We start from the raw sequence: 13,801 nt of genomic DNA, 5'->3' as shown, positions 1-13,801 counted from the left end.
CCCGCCGCTCCGCCCGCCGCGCACCTCCGCTCGCCGCTCGCCCAGCTCCAGCCGCCGCCGCACGGTGAGTGCCCGCGACCCGCAGCCCCTCGTCCCCGCGCCCTGCCGCTCCGGCGTTTTTTTCGTTTAGTTGTAACGTGGACTCTTGTGGCTGTTGTTTTTATCGTACCTAACGACTCCGCCGCCGGGCTCTCACCGCTGCCCGCCTCCCTCCCGTTTTCCTTCCCCAAGCTCGGCCCTGAGGTACCCGGAGCCGAAGAGGGATTCTCGAGCTGCCCTGGCCGCTGCTCCCTGTCACTGAGCACAACCCTTAGTCGGTGCTTTCTGCTTTGGCCCCTCGAAATGCTATTGCTTTCCTAGGGCCCCCTTCTTCTGGCTCCAAGGCCCGGAGTTCCCTTATTTTACTCGGGAAAACCCCGCGGGGACTAGGACCCTCAGCGCTAGGTTCGGGTTGCACTCTTCACTGGATGCGGGCCGGGCACACTCACGGGTTTCGGGAAACCGAGCAGTCAGAGTCATTTCCCAGAGCCGGGCGCCCCCAGCCACCTACGCAGCCTTCCTGAGAGCCCTCCCCGGGGGGCCCTGGGCTCGTCTTGTTGACTCCTCAGACATGGACTTGGGGCCCGTGGTTTTGCCTAGTAAAATATTACCACTGGCTTAAATGACAAGGGAGGGTCAACTTGTTTCAGGTTGATTCTAAGAGATAAAGATGAAACAGATAAGAGATAAGTAGCTTGGTACCTGAAGGTACAAGACAGATGGGAGAAACAGGAGCGAATTGGAAGAGACAGCTCAGGAACAGATAAAATCGACAAATAGAGAGCCCTAAATAAATGGGGAAGGGGAGAGGGGCAGGTAGAAGATTCCTTCACCCAAGGCTTTTGAACTTAGACTCCCCTGTGTGGTTGAAGTTGCCCTTCTGGAAATGGATTTGCCTTTCTGGCCGAGTTTAAGGGAGAGATCCTCCGGGTTGGGCTGCCCGAGCTGTAAAAGCACCTGCAGTCCTGGGCCAGGTGGGAGCCTTGTGTGTCTAAAACACGTGGCTCAGGCGAGCGACCTAAAAGACCCTAAACATCAATTCGTAGGTCCCGCTCCACTTGGCTGCTGAGGTCTTCGGGTACAACTGTCTCCATCTGGGCCAGAGAACATAGCACGGGATCACAGGAACTTTTGCGTGGAGCCTTGTGGTGGCTCCGAAGACCCACCAGGACTGATTGCTTCAGGCCCACATGAGTCAGGACAGATGGGAATGAAGAACCCTCAGAGAAGAAACACTCCCAAACTAGAAGTTCAGAGCCCTCAATGACTGCGTTTGACCTGATAGGAAAAGCACATTGTGAAGGAGGAAAGCTCAGAGAGTGAGTGGGCCATCAGAAGTGGAGAAGTAGTTTCTGAGAAACTTCTTTGAGAACCACTCTGTCCCATGCACTGACCCAAATGGAAGCCAGCTTTGGCTTGGAACGCAGCTAAAAGTGCTGAAAATGTGGCTAGACACTGCTCAACCGCTGTCCTACTGATGGCTGGAAAGAAAACAGCTTCTATATCTAGCCGGAATCTTTCTGCTCAACGAACGTGGGGCACCAGGCGTGAGAAGAGAAACTCGGGTTGGTGGAAACCTGTCCGGTGGTCCCCGGAAGCCGGTCAGCACGGAGCTGGGCGCAGCAGGGGCCACTCTGGGTCTGGAAGCTCAAGGAGTGCTTTGGAGAGGGTAGGGTTCAGCACCGCGAACAGCGGTCACTTCCGCCTCTGCCCCTCCCAGCATCCCCAGGTCCCTCCTCCATCTCCCTGCCCTCTCCTAGGCCCCCACCAGTCTGAAGGTGGGCAGTGACTGTCCCTCCCTACCCTCCCACGCTGCCCCCGCCCGCCCTAGTACAAGCGCTACTAAGCAGAAGGGCCACCCGTCCCCTAAGTCTGGGCTTCAGGACCCGGGATGGCAGGGCAGGCTGCTAGGATGGCTAAAAGAGCGTGGATCTGAGTGCTAGAAAGCCTGGATCTAATGGCATTGCTGTGTGGCCTTGGGCAAGTCACTCTCCGTCTCTGGGTCCCACTTCCTTCCCAATCCAAAAATGGGATTGGATTCCGTGCAGCTGGGGCATTCCTGGGATCTCCACTACTCCCCTCTCCTAACTCAAACCCCGGGAGCTTTTGTTCTGGTGCTGACATCGGTCTGAATAACAAAAGACCCCCATTGCGGGGGGGCCAAAGAGCTTGGACACCCCACTGCCAAGTATACCCCCAAGCGCCTGGCTCGGGACACCCCACTGGGCGGCCCAGCCAAGGCGGCTGCTCTGGAAATGGCTCATCTGCTGTCTGCTTTCTCTATTTCGCAGGAGCGGTGGCATGGAGGGTCTCACCACTCAGCTGGGGCCAGGTCGTGAGGGCAGCTCCTCGCCCAACTCCAAACAAGAGCTGCAGCCCTATTCGGGTTCCAGCGCCCTCAAACCGAACCAGGTGGGCGAGACATCGCTGTACGGGGTCCCTATCGTGTCGCTGGTCATCGACGGCCAGGAGCGCCTGTGCCTGGCTCAGATCTCCAACACCCTCCTCAAAAACTACAGCTACAATGAGATTCACAACCGCCGCGTGGCCCTGGGCATCACGTGCGTGCAGTGCACGCCGGTGCAGCTGGAGATCCTGCGCCGGGCCGGGGCTATGCCCATCTCATCCCGCCGCTGCGGCATGATCACCAAGCGCGAGGCCGAACGGTTGTGCAAGTCTTTCCTAGGCGAGCACAAGCCACCCAAGCTGCCTGAGAACTTCGCTTTTGATGTGGTACACGAGTGTGCCTGGGGCTCACGGGGCAGCTTCATCCCCGCGCGGTACAATAGCTCCCGGGCCAAGTGCATCAAGTGCGGGTACTGCAGCATGTACTTCTCACCCAACAAGTTCATCTTCCACTCGCACCGCACTCCCGACGCCAAGTACACCCAGCCAGATGCCGCCAACTTCAACTCCTGGCGCCGGCACCTCAAACTCAGCGACAAGTCGGCCACGGACGAGCTGAGCCACGCTTGGGAGGACGTCAAGGCCATGTTTAACGGTGGCACGCGCAAGCGGACCTTCTCGCTGCAAGGAGGCGGCGGCGGAGGCGCTAACGGCGGGTCAGGAGGGCAGGGCAAGGGTAATGCCGGGGGCAGCGGCGGCCCAGGATGCGGTGCCGAGATGGCCCCCGGCCCACCGCCCCACAAAAGCCTGCGCTGCGGAGAAGACGAGGCCGCCGGGCCTCCGGGTCCACCTCCTCCCCACCCGCCGCGCGGACTGGGGCTGGCGCCAGGAGCCAGCGGCCCAGCGGGCCCAGGCGGTCCTGGAGGCGGTGCGGGCGTTCGTAGCTACCCGGTAATCCCAGTGCCCAGCAAAGGGTTCGGTCTCCTGCAAAAGCTCCCCCCACCACTCTTTCCGCATCCTTACAGTTTCCCCACGGCCTTCGGCCTATGCCCCAAAAAGGACGACCCAGTGTTGGGCACGGGTGAGCCCAAGAGCGGCCCTGGTGCAGGGAGCGGCAGCGGGGCCGCGGGCACTGGAGCGAGTGGCCCGGGAGCAGGCCACTTGCCCCCGGGAGCAGGGGCGGGCCCGGGCGGCGGCGCCATGTTCTGGGGACATCAACCCTCCGGGGCAGCCAAGGACGCAGCGGCAGTGGCTGCAGCGGCAGCAGCCGCCACCGTGTACCCGACGTTCCCCATGTTCTGGCCAACCGCAGGCAGCCTCCCTGTGCCACCTTACCCGGCCGCACAGAGCCAGGCCAAGGCGGTGGCGGCTGCAGTAGCAGCAGCGGCAGCGGCAGCGGCCGCGGCTGCTGGCGGTGGCGGCCCAGAGCCCCTGGATGGCGCCGAACCAGCCAAAGAGGGCGGCCTTGGTGCGGAGGAGCGCTGCCCGAGCGCGCTGTCCCGCGGGCCTCTGGACGACGACGGCGCGGACGAGGCGCTCCCGCCACCCTTGGCGCCCCTGCAGCCCCCGCCGCCTCCGCCGGCGCGCAAAGGCTCCTATGTGTCCGCCTTCAGACCGGTGGTCAAGGACGCCGAGAGCATCGCCAAGCTCTACGGCAGCGCCCGCGAGGCCTATGGCGCAGGGCCTGCGCCTCCCCCTCGTGCGCCGGGGCACGGCCCGGGGACTGGCGGCGGCTACGTGAGCCCGGACTTTCTGAGCGAGGGCAGCTCCAGCTACCATTCTGCCTCGCCCGACGTGGACACCGCGGACGAGCCCGAGGTGGACGTGGAGTCCAACCGCTTCCCGGACGAGGAGGGCGCCCAGGACGACGCCGAGCCCAGTGCACCCAGGGCGCCCAGCGCGGGAGGCGGTCCCGACTGTGACCCGGCTGGCGGGCCCGCGTCCGCCACCTCTTCGGGCGCCGACGGTCCCACAGACTCTCCAGACGACGGTAGCCCCCGCCCACGGCGTCGCCTCGGGCCACCCCCAGGTCGGTCGCCGTTTGGGGACTTGGCAGCAGACGATGTGGTGCGGAGACCTGAGAGGAGTCCGCCGAACGGCGGCTACGAGCTGCGAGAGCCTTGCGGGCCCCCGGGAGGCCCCGCGACGGCCAAGGTGAGCCCCGGGCCCTGCCCGCTGAGGGCGCCTCCTTGCTGCCCCCTCCGCACGACCTGAGTGCAGGGCGGGCCAGGTGCGGGTGGAGACGGGGATTTTGTTCTGCGCAGGCCTTGGAGCGGGTGCCTGGCTGTTCTCGCAGACCCAGTCGCGGGCGCCCTGGAGCGGGACTCGCCGAGTCCCAGAAATGTAGGTTTCCAAGAATGGAGGCGCGGTGGGGATGGGGTGGGTCGCAGGCCTTCAGAACCCGCGTGCATTGTTTTCGTTGATGGGAGTGATGAGATCGGCAGAAACTGCCAAACGTCCAGAGATGCTAAAGGGGTCTGGAGGGAGATAGAGGGGGAGACCTGCCCCCCGCCCCGCGCGCACCTATCCAGAAGGGGATCAGAACCTCAGGGAAGACCAGTGGGCAGGGCGGAGAGGAGGTAGCCTCTCCCCCAAGTTGCTCAGCAATACCAGGTCCCCCGAACCTCTCTCTCCCAGCCTAACTAGCAGCTTCAAATTCTGGCCTTGGGAACCGCAGGGCTGTGGGCTGGGAAGCCTTGTGTGGGGCGAGGGGGCTCTCGGGTTGGCGGGGCTGGAGCTGAAGGAGCGGGCTGCGACTAGGCGGGGATCCATGGCCGTTTTCAAAGTAGGTGCGCACACCTGTACTTTTCCATTCGGCTCATTAAGACACGAGTCATTAACCGGATGTGAAAGGCGTCATTTATGCCGCGGACTGGGCACTGGCGTGGGCGGGAAGGAAAATGTCCAAAATGGGGCGAGCACAGAAAGTGGGGGCGGCTTCGAACGGCCCAGGAAGCCTCTTTGTGTTTGGAGTCATTTGCTCGCGGGCGCCCATAATTACCCTGCACCTACAACGGTGGCGGGAACGCCGTAGCGGGCCGTGTGCGTCTCCGCAGCCCGGGGTCTGGGTGCCGCACGCGCTAGCCAAGTCCGCACCCCTCGGGGCTTCCTTTCGGCCGCGGGGGGGCGGGGCGGGGCAGCCACCTAGCGTCCCACTAATAGCCTGTCATTTCTCTGCCGCGGTAGGTGTACGCGCCCGAGAGGGACGAGCACGTGAAGAGCGCGGCGGCGGCGACGTTGGGGCCCGCGGCCTCCTTCCTCTGCGCCCACGATGCCCACGGTAACGCAACCGAGGCCGCGGACCACAGTCCTGGGGGCGCTGCGGGCAGAGGGCCGGGCGGGGCAAGGCCCGAGAGGGCAGAGAAGCGCAGAGAGACTGAAGGGAGAGAAAGGGAGAGGGAAAGAAAAATGATGAAAGAAAAAGGAGCAAAGCCACAAATCCCAACTCCCCTGATTTGGTTACCTGGAACCAATACCCAGCTGCCCCCACCATAGAACAGACACCTCCTCCAGCCTTTTAAAAAGCCCTGTGGGCCGCTCCTCCCCGTCCTCTCATTTATTCAGCAAGTGTGTTCGGCCCGGGGTCCTCGTGGCCTGGCCTGGCCTGGCTTGCCCACGAAGGCGCCTGGTTGCGCACTCGGGACCCAGCAGCGGCGGGATAGCTGGGGGGGGGCTGGTGCACTCCTGGGACCACGTTGCTAGCAGAGGAGGGCCCTGGCCTCGGATATCAGGCCTGGCGGAAGCGGCCGAGCCCGGGCTGGACAATGCGCCTCCAACACCAACTCCACCCAGAAGGTCGCCGCCTGGCCTGTGGTCTCCGCGGGAGATTCCCGGACAGACCCGGCGGCCACGAGCGCTCGCGGTGGCCCAGTATCTGCGCGCGATGTAGGTCGCTTGTCCCTGGTGGACTCCGCGGCTCGTCTCACTCTTTTCCAAGGGGTTGGGGAGGGGGCGTGAAGCCGGGAGGAAGAGCAGGCAGGCCCCGTCGCGCGAGGGGGAGGGGTGCCCGGCCTTGAGCCTCAGGGCGCGAGCCTGGGCGCGCAGCCGGGAACCTGAGGCGGCCACGACGTTTTTAATTAGGACTTGAGCGCCCCAACCGCGGCGGCTCTGGCAGTATCGGGGTCGCGGTTTCTTTGCCTGTCCTTGAAACTCGATTTATTGCCTTTAAAGAGCCAGATAAAGAAGACAATCACTCGACCGCCGATGATTTGGAAACGAGGAAATCCTACTCAGACCAAAGGAGCATCTCCCAGCCAAGCCCCGCGAACACAGACCGAGGTGAGCCCGCGGATTCCTCGCGCCCCGCCCGCGGCTGGAAGCTGGCACCCAGGTTGCCCAGGTTGCCCAGGTTGCCCAGGTTTCAAGGGCCCGCGAGCAAGACTTTGTGTCCTGAGCCAGCGGTTCCTGGGTCTTCCCTTCCTCTGCGGGCACATAACTCTTTAGTATAGGGAGGGGACATTCTGACTGGAGCTGCTGAGTCGTTGGTGACTTGGGGCTCTTCTGGGTAAGGGTGGAGGGTATAAGGAAAGGAAATGGAGGGACAGCTTCCTAAAATAGGCCACAGGCACTTCCTTCCCAAGGACAACCTATCTGGCCTGGGCCCACTCTCCTACTCTCAAACATAGCTTGGGTGGTGGGGCTCTGGATGGATGCCTGTAGCCATCTCCTCCAAGGGCAGGCAGAGGGTCTAGATTGGACCCCTCGCTTGGCACAGCTCCCAGGAAGTTCACTCCTCTTCTCTCGAGGAGGTCTTTCAGGGTACAGAACCCCTCTCACCTGTCCTTGCATCCCAGGGGAAGACGGGATCACCTTGGATGTCACAGGAACTCAACTGGTGGAGAAAGATATTGAAAACCTGGCCAGAGGTGAGGTTAATTCTGTGAAATGGAGATGCTATGCTGGAGGGAGGTGGACACTGCCTGAGGAGGAGATATAGTTCCTACAGGTTTGTGGGAAGGCCATGGCAATTGGAGGGGGGGGGATCAGTTTTTATTTCCCCTGGAAGAACGTTAACCCTCTGTGCACATTCTGGCACAGAGCTATAAGTGTGGTTAGTGGATGGGGAGAGTAAACCAAGTCCCTGGAGGTTTATTGAAAGTATGCGCTTTAAGGCCTGAGTCTGTGTCGGACAGGGCTAGCAAGACGGAGAGAGGAATGCTTCTCAGAGCTTGATGCTGTGGCCAATCAGGCAGGGCAATCTGGGGTTTCTCCCAGTTCCCTGGAAGACAGAATTATTTTGGAAGGACATGCTGGCTAGGAGGCATTGCGTTAGGATCAAGAGAGAGGTTCCAGGGTGCTCCCTCCTGGAATTGGCCTGTAAGCACAGTGAGGACGAAGCTTCTTTGCAGAAAGGGCTACCCAAGGTTGTTGCTCAGCCTGCAAGAGGGAGGAGGTGACTTGAAGCACAGAGAAAGGGGAGTCTTGGGATCCTTTTGGCCTCTCCACAGTCCTGTGTTTCAGGGCAGCCTTCCTTGGGGAGGCTCCAAACACTGACAGCCACGTGGTTGGGGCATCTTCTGGAGCCAGACCCCTCTGTAACTGGTTTCTGAGGGTTCTGGACAGAGCTGGTCACACACCCAGCCCATGGGCAGTCTTGGAGTTGGAGGGAGAAGGGAAACAAGCGTAGGTGGCTTTCTATGGTCTTTTACAGATTTTACAGGATATGCCATTACTCACAAAGTCACTGTTGTTTGTTTTATGGTACTGGGGATTGAACATAAGGCCTTGTGCATGCTAGGCCAGCACTCATTCACCACACCCCTCAGCCCTCATTTATGTTTTAGATGAGGGTTCTTAGCATGGATTTGGGGGGGGGCTGTAAATTTCCTGAAATTGTAGGCAGTGTTAAGTATGTGTATTTCTCTGGGAAGGTGATTCAAAGCTTTGACCAAATTCTCCCTGATTTGTGTCAAGATTAGGATTAATTAGGCCTGACACTTGACAAGGGAAATCACATTCTTATGTGTCATCTATCCTCTAAGCTTAGGGAGTTAGAAACAGTTCAGAATAGTTTAGCATGTAACTGAGCTGGTTAATTCCCGGGAACCAGGGCCCAGAAATCCAAAATAGGCTCCATCCTTCTGAATTTGGTTCTCCTGGGTATCCTACCCCTAGCCTTGTGTCTTTGATCAAATCCTTTGAATGCAAATGGAAAATCGGAGTACTGAAGGCCACAACCCCAACTTGGGTCACAGCACCTCACTCCCTAGTGAGTCCCTAGAATTCCCCAGCCTACCCCCTCCTGACATCCGACTCTCTCCTCTTCACAGAGGAGTTGCAAAAATTGCTCCTGGAGCAAATGGATCTCCGCAAGAAGCTGGAGAGAGAATTTCAGAGTCTCAAAGGTACTTCCATCCCTCCCCAGCCCACTGCAATGGTGTTGCCCAGACCAGTTCTGGGACCTGGGTGCAGGCAGCTGCCATCCTGGGCCTTGTGAGATCAACCCACCCCCCCCCACACACACACACTTTCCTGAGTTTCCAGCTAGGCGAATGACTTGCGGGGAGGTAGGGGGGAGGCCAGGAGGGAGGCGGAAGTGAAGCTGGGAGAGGAGGCTGTGCGTAACAGCTCTCACTTAATCAATTTGCACAGATAATTTTCAGGATCAAATGAAGAGGGAATTGGCTTATCGAGAAGAAATGGTGCAACAGCTGCAAATTGTCAGAGGTAAGACGGGAGTCAGGTGAGCGCACGCACGGCCCTAACTGCCTCTCGTCTGGCAGGAGCCGCAATGTTGGCTCAGTCATTTGGATTTAAATTGAAGGTAATTTAACAATTATTTTTTTATTTAATATCCTTTGTATACTCTGATTAGCCTCAGAATGGCAAGCGAGCCCAGCAAACGGCTTGCAGGCATCATTACATGGAGTGATTGAACTTCTTATCGCGGCAATTTCCATGGTTTCTAAATTAAAAATCGAGGCGTAAAATTACCTGGGAAGTAATGCCTAAGTTTGCTTTAATTTTGGTTAGATCCGTCTGCCTTAAAGCGCCATCCCAGGCCATTTCCTCCCTGTGCCAGCCTGCATTTGAGAGCGCAGGTACCCCCGCCCCTTCGTTACCCAGGAGTTTCTTCGAGGGGCTGCAAGAGGGGGGTAGGATGTGGCCTGGGCTGTGACCCTGCTGGCCCACCCAAGGGTGCTCTGGGCCCCCTCACTCACCTCCTGGCCTTGTCTTCCAGACACCCTCTGTAACGAACTGGACCAGGAGCGGAAGGCACGCTATGCCATCCAGCAGAAATTAAAAGGTGCAGAACTGAAAAACAAAGCTAGAAGGGGGTGCCAGGGACTAGCTGGGCCCAAACAAGTGAATGGATGGGTGGTTGGGTGGATCAGTTGGGGGGTTGGGAGAGAAGAAGCCAGGGTTGCTGGGGTCAAAGACCCAGAAGAGGGAGGTGGGGCTTGACAGCAGTGGGGGGCTTATTCTAGACCGACTGGGGGGACAGAAAGGAACATCATTTTGAACTCTGGGCATCCAAACATTCTGCCTTCAGAGCCATCTGGCCATGAACAGCTCAACCCTTTCTCCAATCCTCAGTTTCCTCTGACATCAGATGGAGCTATAGAACCGGAGGGGTGGTTGTCAATCACCAGGTCTCTCTCGACCACCTTTCTGGCCCGCTGGGTTGAGAGTCCCCGAGCCCAAAGGGTTGCTGAGACCAAGGAGGGGGGCTGACAGGCGACTCTCTCCCCAGAAGCCCACGACGCCCTGCACCACTTCTCCTGCAAGATGCTGACGCCCCGCCACTGCACCGGCAACTGCTCCTTCAAGCCCCCACTGTTGCCCTAGGGCCGGCCCGGCCGCGCCCTCGCGCCCTCAAGCCATGCTGCTCCTTCTTGTAAATACCGGCCGCGATGCCCGGGCGGAGCGAGGAACAAGCCATTCAGACCGACCGATGTAAATACAGCCCGCCCGCAGCTCACCCGCCGCCCGCGCCTCCCGGGCTCCCCGGCCTTGCCGCCCGTTCCTGGGCCTGGCTCTGTTTTCCAGTGTAAATACCGCGTTGCCCTCGGTTAAACTTCAGGGCCTCGAAACTCAAGGGGTTAAGTGGACCCACGAGTGGGGGAGGGGGACAAAAAGGACTGCTCCCAGCTCCCACCCGCACCGGGTGGGCAGGCCGGGGTCCCAATTGTGAATACACTGTAGCGACTTCACTGGCTTTAGTCGGCTTGAAACTCCTGTTCCTGAGGACAAAGTGGCTATGTGCAATGGATGTAAATGTACTGGGTCTCTTGGTTCGGTGTTAGGTTCACGCGCATTTATTTGTGAGTCTAAGTTGATTTTCTTTCTTTTCCTGGCCCCACTTACCCTCCCGCTTCGTAATCCTTTTCTTGCTTTGTCTTTTTTGTTGTTGTTGTTGTTGTGACCTCTTGATGTAACCGGCACTTTAAAAGGGCGACAACTGACTCACGATGGCGACCACCTTGAGCCTGTCTGGGGGAGACCACCCTGTATCTGTGACTTTTGTTTTTAATAAAAGAAAAATCTGTCACTTTCTGGGGTTGTGGAGGTGGGAGTGCAGGGGATGGGAGAGGGCAGGCCAAGAGGGCAGGGTGCTGGGCCGCAGCTGGTGTGGGGGCCACCTCCTGTGTCTGGGTGAGAGCTGCACTCCACAGCTGGCAGCGTTTACTAACTACCGAGGCACACCCAGCCTTGCCCACGGGCCACACCCTCTGCGCACCAGGACCCTCCCTCGGGCCCTGGTTGGGGACAGGGGAAGGACTTGGTGGTCCACTCTACAACATCCCTTCCCTCAAGCTCTTGTAGGGCCCAGGGTTTGTTCATCCCAGTGTCCACAGGGCCTGCCCTAAATCCTGAGTTCCGCCCCCGTGGCTGGCACAGGCGCTGTTGTCCTGGTCCTGGAGCACTGGCACAGGGTGCAGGGCAAAGTATGGAGGGCAGGCCTGGGCTGACAGGCCTGGGAGGGGAAAACCTGAAGCTCACCCATGCCTGGCCTGCTGCTAAGAACAGAAGGGAGCCCAGGCCACAGCTGACTTGAGGAACTCAGGAAGTGAGGCACCCCAGGCTGCAGCACTGGCTGGGCCTCCGATGCCTGCATGTCCTAGCAAGCCTCTCCTGTTGGCCTCAGTTTCCAATGCACCTGCCCACTGGGCCACAGATAGTGGAAGTAAATTGCACAACACTGTATTTCTGGGTGGGGCCAAAGGATAGATAGATGTAGGAAAGAGCAAGGTATTGGGCATGGGGCTTAATTGTATTGGGTGTGGGGCTGAACTTGCCTGTCTGCTAATTGCATACCCTTGTGTGTGTGTGTGTGTGTGTGTGTGTGTGTGAGAGAGAGAGAGAGAGAGAGAGAGAGAGAGAGAGAGATACTACAAGTACGTGCGCTGGGAGGTAAACTGAGCCCAATCCACTGCACAACAGCGCTCTGATGGCTCCACTCAGGTACACCCCAAACTGGCTCTGCACATCCCTCGGGAAGGGACATGGCAGTGGACATGGGCCTCATCTCCCTGTGAGGAGCCTGGGGTGCACATCTGGGACATCAGGACTGGGTGGAGTGGGAGGAGGCAAGCAGGGGGCTGGGGGCTTGGGGCTGGAGCTGGTGGCACACTCTATCCTCTGGAAGGGGCGCAGCCCCCAGCCTTAGAAGCCAGTCCCCAACCTCCCTGAGCCTGGGCTGTGGGACCTCATCTCCCAAGGTACTTCCAGGGCTGATTCCAGTGAGGGCCTGAGGAAACTGGCGGAGAGGCATGTGGGCAAACGAAGCCAGGACTCCCCAGGAGGTCAGAATCCATCAGTGTACCACCAGATCAGTTCTCCATGGTACCCCAAAAGTGACATTCAGAGAGGAAGTGACTTGAGTCTCCGGGGTGCTCCAGGAGCGAGTGGCGATGGGCTCGGAGGATGCATTTGGTTTCTTTCCCCACAGCATAAATGCACCCCCGAAGCTCGACCTTCATTCTCTGCAAAATGGACGCAATGGGGACCACCCGGGCCGAAAGTTCCTTCCTTGGCTGAGGCCCAACAGAGGAGCTTAACCAAATACTCTTTTCGGCCCTCCTCCCCAAAATTCCCAAGTGGAGAAAGCACGACAGCTGGGACCCGCCGCAAGAGGCGCTCCATCTGGGCCGGAACCTCTGCGGATTGGGGAGTAGGCGGATGCGACCCTGCAAAGCGGAGTTGGAAAAAAAAAAAAAAAAAAAAACCCTCCTGGGCTCCTGCTCTCTTTCGAAGTGTTTGTGTCCCCCCATGTTAATAACCAAACGATTGGTATGGATGTAATTATCAATAATTATACGAATTATTGCTGATTGCGGGGCTCGTAGCTACTTTAATTAGTTTACCAGATTCTAATTAAGTTAAATGAAACATTAATAGGGAAAATATTCTTTAGAAAAACACCCAGCATTTTGAGTCTGTTTCTCGCCACAACGTTGCCACCTTGTGACGGGTTTGGGGCACTACAGCTGACGCCCGAAGTCCCAGACTCGCGTATCTTGGTTTCACGGAGTGGACGGGCTTGTGGGTTGAGAGGAAGGACTCACAAGGTTCTCCGGGTGTTCTTTCGCGCTGTGGGGTTCGGCACCCATAGCCCCCAAGGGTGTCTCCATGAGATCTGGCTCGAGTCCAAGGTGCGAGTTTAGGAGCCAGTTAAATGAGTCCCTTCCACCCCACCACGTTCCCTCTAGAACGGGAGTCCTCTTGGGATAGCGATGTGACAGCCCGTCCCTATCCCCACCTGGCTGGCAAATCGAAGGTGAGAGACCGAGCGAGCGGGGGATGCACTTGAGGACAATATCACCTTGCTCTATTGTCTACTCTTCTGTGAGAAACCAGGATGTGGCTTCCAACCTCCTTTTGCTCTGGCAATGTGGGTGACCTGTCTCCCAAAGCACTTAAAGGAGCCCCCAACTCAGAGCACACAGGAACCCCTGTGTTCTGATGACACTTGGTTCTGGAGACCAGCTTGGATGTGTGGGTCTGATTCCGAAGAGACTGTGTCTTAATAACTGGGGTCACACTTTGCCTTTTCCTGTGATCTCTTGCCATGGCGCCCTGTGCTCCACTGGTACACAGCTGTCCACGTGAAAAGGTTCCAGCGTGGCCAGTTCATGTGGGTGCTGGAAATGCCTGCGGGAAGAAATCCCTAAGTGCTTCTGGACAACTGCCACAGAGAAGCAATTAAGCTCATTTGCCTAAGGTTAATTAAGCACAAGCTTACTGCGCAGGAAGGAGATCTTTCATCAGTAGGATTAGTTTGGGGGGCAGGTGTCAAGTAAGTTATTGTCAACCTGCGATAGGAAAACTTTCTTCCTCTTCCAGCCCTGTCCCAAAGAGAGGGCTGCCTCCCCCTCCTGTCCATGTTGCAAGGAGGACTGTAAAGTGTAGCCTTGATGCTTCACAGAGACAGGACTCCTGCCTTGAATGCAGCAAACACACACACACACACACA

At 58.5% G+C, this 13,801-nt stretch overlaps 1 protein-coding gene and 1 long non-coding RNA gene across 4 annotated transcripts in view; both read left to right on the top strand.

The window, feature by feature from the left end:
• LOC111816084 overlaps window positions 1-13,590 on the top strand; it is a 14,156-nt gene extending 566 nt beyond the window's left edge. Inside the window, exons 2-3 of the long non-coding RNA XR_002820595.1 lie at window positions 1,021-1,024; window positions 13,578-13,590. This is a non-coding gene — a long non-coding RNA (uncharacterized LOC111816084). The remainder of the gene's footprint in view (window positions 1-1,020; window positions 1,025-13,577) is intronic.
• Skor1 (SKI family transcriptional corepressor 1) lies at window positions 1,997-10,173 on the top strand. Of its 3 annotated transcripts, none has more exons than XM_004628789.1 (9): window positions 1,997-2,019; window positions 2,331-4,539; window positions 5,572-5,665; window positions 6,556-6,663; window positions 7,179-7,250; window positions 8,655-8,729; window positions 8,977-9,051; window positions 9,566-9,631; window positions 10,082-10,173. In XM_004628789.1, the coding sequence occupies exons 1-9, from the start codon at window positions 1,997-1,999 to the stop codon at window positions 10,171-10,173; spliced, it is 2,814 nt and encodes a 937-aa protein (XP_004628846.1). The 3 variants fall into 3 exon arrangements, with proteins under 3 accessions (XP_004628846.1, XP_004628845.1, XP_004628844.1); XM_004628788.1 differs by having other exon boundaries at window positions 10,079-10,173; XM_004628787.1 differs by having other exon boundaries at window positions 1,997-2,100; window positions 2,328-4,539; window positions 10,079-10,173.
• Window positions 13,591-13,801: the final 211 nt, after the last annotated feature.

This window comes from Octodon degus, unplaced genomic scaffold (assembly GCF_000260255.1).
Source record: "Octodon degus isolate 3935 unplaced genomic scaffold, OctDeg1.0 scaffold00026, whole genome shotgun sequence".
Classification (NCBI taxonomy): domain Eukaryota; kingdom Metazoa; phylum Chordata; class Mammalia; order Rodentia; family Octodontidae; genus Octodon; species Octodon degus.
This window is presented reverse-complemented; position numbering and strand designations above follow the sequence as displayed.

Coding starts and splice junctions, on each gene's coding strand:
- Skor1 (XM_004628787.1), top strand. CDS start 1,997: ATGGCATTGCTGTGTGGCCTTGGGCAAGTCACTCTCCGTCTCTGGGTC. Junction 6,664..7,178: donor CCCCGCGAACACAGACCGAG/GTGAGCCCGCGG, acceptor CTTGCATCCCAG/GGGAAGACGGGATCACCTTG. Junction 9,632..10,078: donor CATCCAGCAGAAATTAAAAG/GTGCAGAACTGA, acceptor CTCTCTCCCCAG/AAGCCCACGACGCCCTGCAC.